At 37.6% G+C, this 7425-nt stretch overlaps 1 protein-coding gene across 1 annotated transcript in view; it reads left to right on the top strand.

The window, feature by feature from the left end:
- The first annotated feature begins 509 nt into the window (after positions 1 to 509).
- The window catches only part of LOC137617880 (centriolin-like), a 16559-nt gene continuing 9643 nt past the window's right edge, over positions 510 to 7425 (top strand). The window contains exon 1 of the mRNA XM_068347828.1: positions 510 to 829. Coding sequence (XP_068203929.1) covers positions 769 to 829 — 61 coding nt within the window. The 5' untranslated portion in view covers positions 510 to 768. The remainder of the gene's footprint in view (positions 830 to 7425) is intronic.

Consider the following 7425-nt stretch of genomic DNA (forward strand, 5'->3'; position numbering starts at 1 on the left):
TTTGAAACCGAGTGAACAGGCTGGCAGTAACCTGGGATTGTTCTACGTACCTAAGGAACGCTAGTCAAGCTCTACAATAAGTCACTTGCAAATATTTGCCGGCTGTACCTGCCTAAAGTTGGTGGAGAGAGAGAGAGAGAGAGAGAGAGAGAGAGAGAGAGAGAGAGAGAGAGAGAGAGAGAGAGAGGGGGGGGGTATCTATATATGGTAGTAGCACTGGTGTTTTCCTACGATAATTTCTCTTTTTCAGCGAAGGGCATTGCAACTTCCGATTCACCGCTGTGACGAAACTAGGAATTTCTCATATCAACTGGATAGAGAGAGGGATACAGAGCTTCCTGGATATATCTAATGCTAACTAGGGGAATTCCTGTAGTTTCCCTACGATAATCTTCCTTTAATGAACTCGCTATCCGGGTCATATATAAATGATGACACAACGACGGAAACTGAACTCTAGTTGGACGTAGTCCGGTTCGTGGTGGAGAGAGAGAGAGAGAGAGAGAGAGAGAGAGAGAGCGAGAGAGAGAGAGAGAGAGAGAGAGAGAGAGAGAGAGAGACTGTTCAACAACACTCGAGTGATGATGCTCTTCAAAATGTGACCATATGGAAGTGCAGGATCCAATCGTTTCTGTGACTCCTGATACGTTTGAGTGTGGCCAGCGCTGTCCACGGTTCAGCCACTGCCTAGACCGTTGTCGTTACTATCTTCTTTCCGTCGAGGGATTTCGTCTTGAGACGCCGCTGATTTCTTGGAATCTAATATAAATGCCGAAAGCAAAGAATATATCCCAAGGACGATACTTCCTCCGGTCGGCTCCTCGACAAGGTGAGATAATAGCATAAGATTCAAGTAACATGTTATGGGCAATTTCCAAAGTATGCTGGTTATGGGAACCGCGTAGCATTTATTGAAATTTACTCTCCGATTTTATAACTGTACCGATTTTATTTTCCTCTGATGCTAATATTGAGAAGTAATAGACCTTTCTAAAAAACGATTTTTCATTCTTGTGTAGTAAAAAACTAATATAAAGCAGTATTTTCACTGGAGTCTCAAATTGTACTAGTGTAATTCTGCTCGAATCATTTTCATTTCGCATTACTTTACATCATTTTTTTTTCTTTTACCAAGTGGTGTTTTCAACGTGATTGGCCAATGCAGCTTAGCTTTGACACAGTGGTATAGAAAATTTTGGAGGCTAGAATTGTGATTTTGACAACTGATATATTCGCCAATTCGCTTATAATAGGTAATCCATACATATCAACATTTGTTTTTTTCTATCTAGCTAATAAGCAGTACCTTGATGGCTTACCTTATAGCATTACCACTCCATTTAAATAACTTCGGTAAATTCCGAATTGAAAATATCCATGGTGGAATTAAAACACTTCTGTTTTTAGATATGTTTTGATTGTATTATCCTGAGACTTCGGCGTATTCTACGCATATCCAATGTTCCTTAAATAGAATAGCATATCTCTGCTGTATGCTAATCAAATACGCCATTACAATTTTGGTCGTTCAGCATTCACAACGTTACCTTCCCAGTACCTACCAGTCTACGTGTATCGTACAAAGCCAATTAAAGATTCCTAATTTGCTCTCGTTTGCTTTCAAAAATAGCCTTCAAAATGATTCCAAACCTTAATATCAACCTGAACTGTATAAAGACAAAGATTTTGCGCTGTAAAACTCGTATTTTACACACTGAATGACATATCGAATAGAGTAAACGCATAGGTGAGTGGGTCAAGGTTGCCTTTAGACTCAGCCTGTAGACACAACTGTTTACACCTCAACGTCTCTCTACTAGTTTTATGCGTTCTAATTCAAATATCTCTCCAAACAGTAGGCTAGTCATCTCCATCATCATCTCCTCCTACGCCTATTGACGCAAAGGGCATCGATTAGATTTCGCTAGTCGTCCCTATCTTGAACTTTTAATTCAATACTTCTCCATTCATGACCTCCAACTTCACGCTTCATAGTCCTCACCCATATAGGCCTGGGTCTCCTAACTCTTCTAATGCCTTGCGGAACCCAGTTAGATGTTTGGTGAACTAATCTCTCTACACATGGCACTCTTATAGTTTCATTTCTAATCATGTCATATAATAGTAGCTTCCAATATTTTCTCTGTTCTCAAATATCATTCTGATCGTCTTCCACAATCGCCAGTGGGGTTACGAAAGTATCCATTGAATGCTATTTGGATATTGAAGCACTTTCTTACTACGTTTTCCTGGTCCTACCTGACTAGGAAACCCTACGTACTACAGGACCTACAAGATCTGTTTGTCCTGTACATTCTTAGTAATTTAGGGTATCGCGCAGGGCATTCCACGCTCATTATTTGTACAGCAATTATTTGAGATATTTTGGACGTCCGGTTCTGATAACTTGATGAGTCATGGCACATATCTTCAACTCTGTTCGATTTTAGTTATGTAATCCAAGAGCATAAATGCGAGAAGAATTTGTACAAAAATCACAATATTCTTATGGCTTATGCATTATGTCAGTCACCATTGTTTCTATTACTGCCAAATAAAAAGGGGATCAGTTCGAATCTTACTCAGGATAGGAGCAGTTATATATAATTTTTCTTTGAGTATAAGTAAATCTCAACATATGAATTCGATGTCTAGTGACGATTTGGTGGTAAATATCTAATAGTTTAAAATCATCACGGTCAAATTTATTATTATTATTATTATTATTATTATTATTATTATTATTATTATTATTATTATTATTATTATTATTATTATTATTATTATTATTAGCTAACCTACAACCTTAGTTGGAAAAGCAGGATGCTATAAGCCCAAGGGCTCCCAAAAAGAAAATAGCACAGGGATGGAAGAGAATGAACTACAAGAAAAATAATAAACAATTATAATAAAATATTTTAAGAACAGTTACAATATTAAAATAAATTTTTCATGTATAACATATAAAATCTTCAAAAACAGGAGTTAGAGAAAGAGATTAACGCACACATCTATATCATCATCATCATCTCCTCCTACATCTATAGACGCAAAGGGCCTCTGTTAGATTTCGCCAGTCGTCTCTGTCTTGAGCTTTTAATTCAATACTTCTTCATTCATCATCTACTTCGCGCTTCATAGTCCTCAGATATGTAGTTCTGGGTCTTCCAACTCTTTCTAGTGCCTTGTGGACCCAGCTGAACGTTTGGTGAACTAATCTCTCTTGGGGAATACAAAGAGCATGCCCAAACCCTCTCCATCTATCCATCATCATGATCTCATCCACATATGGCACTTGAGTAATCTCTCTTATAGTTTCATTTCTAACCCTGTCCTGCCATTCAACTCCCAATATCCTTCTGAGGGATTTGTTCTCAAATCTACAAAATCTTCTGGGGATTGTTTCATTGTCATACCATGACCCATGTCTATATGGTGGCACCAATCTCACTAAACTGATGTCTAGTCTGATTTTATATATGTAATTTCAGGCGATTTTATTTCCAAATTTTACTCAAATTAGCCATTGTCTGATTTGCTTTTTTCAATCTTTCACTAAACTCTAATTCTAAAGACCCTTTATTAGAGATCATAGTTCCTAAATATTTAAATGATTCTACCTCATTAATCCTTTCTCCTTTCAATGATATTTCCTCTTCCATTGCATATTCCGTTGATTCTTTTATTTATCTGGAGCCCAACTTCGTGTGATATATCATGCATTGCAAATCCAGTGGTGTTCTGCTAATAAGGACACCATCATCGCCATATTCTAGGTCTGCTAATATCCTATCACCAATCCAGTCCAATCCTTCTCCAACATCTCCGACTGTTCTACGTATTACAAAATCCAAGAGGAGAAAAACAACATAGGTGACAAGATTTCCCTTGGAGTACTCCGCTGTTCACTCGAAGTTTATTTGATAGGACTCCATTAATATTAACTTTGCACTTGCTATGCCCATGAGCAGACTTAATCAAATTCACATATGTAAGAGGAATTCCATAATAACACAGGACTCTCCACAAAATTAGCTGGTGCACACTATCAAAGACTTTTTTATTGTCTACGAATGCCCTAAAAAGGGAATTTCTATGTTCTATGCATTGCTGAACATGTCTCAAAATGGAAATTTGGTTAGTGCAACTGCTACCTTTTCTAAATCCTGCTTGTTCATATCTCACCTTTCCATTTATATACGATATATATATATATATATACACGCAAATGATTCCCCTGAAAAATGGAGAGATGAATACTATGAAGAACTGCAAAGTGTAATAGATGAGATCGCAGAGAGATATGAAAATTGTGATTGGTGACTTCATTGCTACAGTTGGAAGGAATAATCAAGGTATAGAGAATGTGATGGGTGTTGAGGTTCTTGGCGAAGTTGCAAATGAAAATGGGGAACACTTTGTAAGTTTTTGTTCAACAAATAATCTTGTTATTGGAGGCGCTCTTTTCCAACACAAGGACATCCACAAATATACATGGACTTCACCATGTGGCAATAACAAAAATCAAATAGACCATATAGCCATTAATAGAGAGAAGGAGGACTGAGAAATATAAGAAGCTATAGAGGTGCAGATATTGGCAGTGATCACCAGCTCCTCATTGCCACACTGAAGCTAAAATTGAAAGCACCCAACAGAAATGTAGAATACTAGGTTTGGTGCAACTAAGCTTCTAGAAGAAGAGCACAGAGAAACCTTTGCAATTGAATGTAGGAATCGATTTGTAGTCTTAGAAACTTTAAGAGACGAAGAGCAGACAATGAATGAAGAATGGTGTGTTATCAAGAACATATATCAATCAGTTGGTAGTGAAGTTTCGGGACATGCAGTTGCAAGGAGAAAACCATGGATACCCAATACTACTTGGGATACTATGAAAAGTAGACAAAGACAGAAATTGATTGCTGAAAGTTTTCAAGGGAGTAATGAAAATTACAAGGTAGAGCATGCTAAGTATTTATGTATAGATTGTGAAGTCAAAAGAAAAGCCAGGAATGACTGGAGACATTATTTAGACAGGAAACCAGATAAGGCTAACAAAGCTATGGATTCAGGCAGTGGCTATGGTGTAAGAATTGCTCATAGAATTATTAATGAAATCTCTGCTGATGCAAAGAAGAAGCAGCATATAACCTATTAAAAGAGAGATGGATCTGTTATAACAGTAGAAGATGAAGAAAGGCAATGTTGGATGGAACACTTTGGTGAGGTTATGAATAGGAGATATGAAGGGAATAATTTTATTGATATACCTGAAGCTGAGGAAGACCTTGATGTGCCCATAAATGAATTCAGTGTGTTTGAAGTCGAAGCTATCATTAAAACACTCAAGAGATGGAAAGCCCCTGGATACGATGGAATAACAGCCGAGATGATATTGGCCGAAAATGAAGTGACTCCTAGAATATTTACAAGATTATTTGGTAAAATGTAGCGTGAAGAGGCAAAACCTGGTAAATGGAATTTAGGAGTGTTGATGAAAATGACAAAAAGGAGATCTAACTTATTGCAATAATTACAGAGGCATCACACTTATGTCAATTGTCATAAAAATATATAGTATGCTTATTCTAAAGAGACTAAAGAGAAAGAGTAATGAAAAGCTCAGAGATAAACAAGCAGGATTTAGAAAAAGTAGAAGTAATCTGACCAATTTTCATTTTAAGACATGTGGTACAGCAATGTGTAGAATATAAAAATCCACTTTTGATGGCTTTTGTGGACTATGAAAAAGCCTTTGATAGTGCGCACTTGCCAATTTTGTGGAGAGTCCTGCGTTATTATAGAGTTCCTCGTAAATATGTAAATTTGATTAAGTCTGTTCATGAGCATAGCAATTTAATGTTAGTTAAGTCCTATTAAATGAATTTCCAGTGAACAGTGAAGTACTCCAAGGGAATGTGCTGTCACCTATGTTGTTTATCTCCTCATGGATTTTGTAATGCATAGAATAGTTAAGGATGGTGGAGAAGGATTGGACTGGATTAGTAACAGGAAATTAGCTGACCTAGAGTACGCTGATGACACTGTCATTATCAGCAGAACACCATAGGACTTGCAAAACCTGCTTATCAGAATGCATGAAATATCACATGAGGTTGGGCTAAAAATAAATAGAAGAAAGACAGAAATGATGAGAATGGAATATGCGATGGAAGATGAATGTCATTGGAAGGAGAAAGGATTAATGAGGTGGAATCATTTAATTATTTAGGGTACTATGATCTCTAATACAGGATCTTTAAAATTGGAATTTAATGGAAGATTGAGAAAAGCAAATCAGACAATGGCTAGGTTAACTAAAATTTGGAAATCAAATTGCCTTAGATTGCATATAAAATTCAGGCTATATATCAGTTTAGTGAGATCGGTGTTACTGTATGAACATAAGTCGATCTTTAAGTAACTTATACTAATTATTCATTACTTCTCACATAATCAATCTATTTCCTTTCCTCCTTGGGCTATTTTCCCTGTTGAAACCCTTGGGCTTGCAGTATCCTGCTTTTCCAACTGGGGTTGTGGCTTAGCTAATAATAATAATAATAATAATAATAATAATAATAATGTGGAACGAGATCTCGAGACTTATAACTATTATTGCTCTAGCAATACCGAGAAATATTCCGGCCAAGTCATATTACAGAAAGAAGGGGATCTAATAGAAAAATCAAGATACCAGGAAGCTAAGAATTAGATATATGACTTGACTCATGAAATATGGGCCGTTAATAATGGTCATATGACGTTGCATCAATGCTTGGGAAGGGAACCAGCACCCAGGCCCATCTGGGGCTTGAATCAGGGGACAGCGTGAATGGCTTGAGCCTATGCTCAAAACCTAGACCGCGCGCTCAAGGAAGAATAGGTGGCGAATCGTAGGAAAAGGGTCACAGTCGTGGGAATTACCCTGTGACGAAATCAGGCCGAGGTAAGCGGTTATTTCCTACACGAGCATTCCTTCTTTTCAAATACTCAACACGAACGAATGTCTGCAGAGAGAGAGAGAGAATTTTGGGAAAAGTTTTCAGTAATGAGCTCCCAGTCGATATTTGTTTCTGGTCATAATCCCGTTTCCCGTTTCCTTTAAGAGAAAGTTCCTTATTTGCTTTTGTGAGCAACCCATCTTTCCTGCACGCGTTTTTCTTTCTTTTTTTTCTTCTTTTTTTTTAATAGCTGTAAAGCTACCTCCCCTTCTTTGCCGATTGGAAACGTCTCTGCCTGGCGATCTAGCGGGCTAGGATTGAGTCCCGCTCTTTCTCGATGGTTGTTTGTAGTGTCTGCAACCTCACCATCCTTGTGAGCTAAGGATGTGGGGTTTGGAGGAGCCTATGGGTCTACCTGCCGAGTGGAGAGGGGGCTTGGGCCTTGATTATATGTTTATATGGTCAGTCTCTAGAGCAT

This window comes from Palaemon carinicauda, chromosome 24, assembly GCF_036898095.1.
Source record: "Palaemon carinicauda isolate YSFRI2023 chromosome 24, ASM3689809v2, whole genome shotgun sequence".
NCBI lineage: Eukaryota > Metazoa > Arthropoda > Malacostraca > Decapoda > Palaemonidae > Palaemon > Palaemon carinicauda.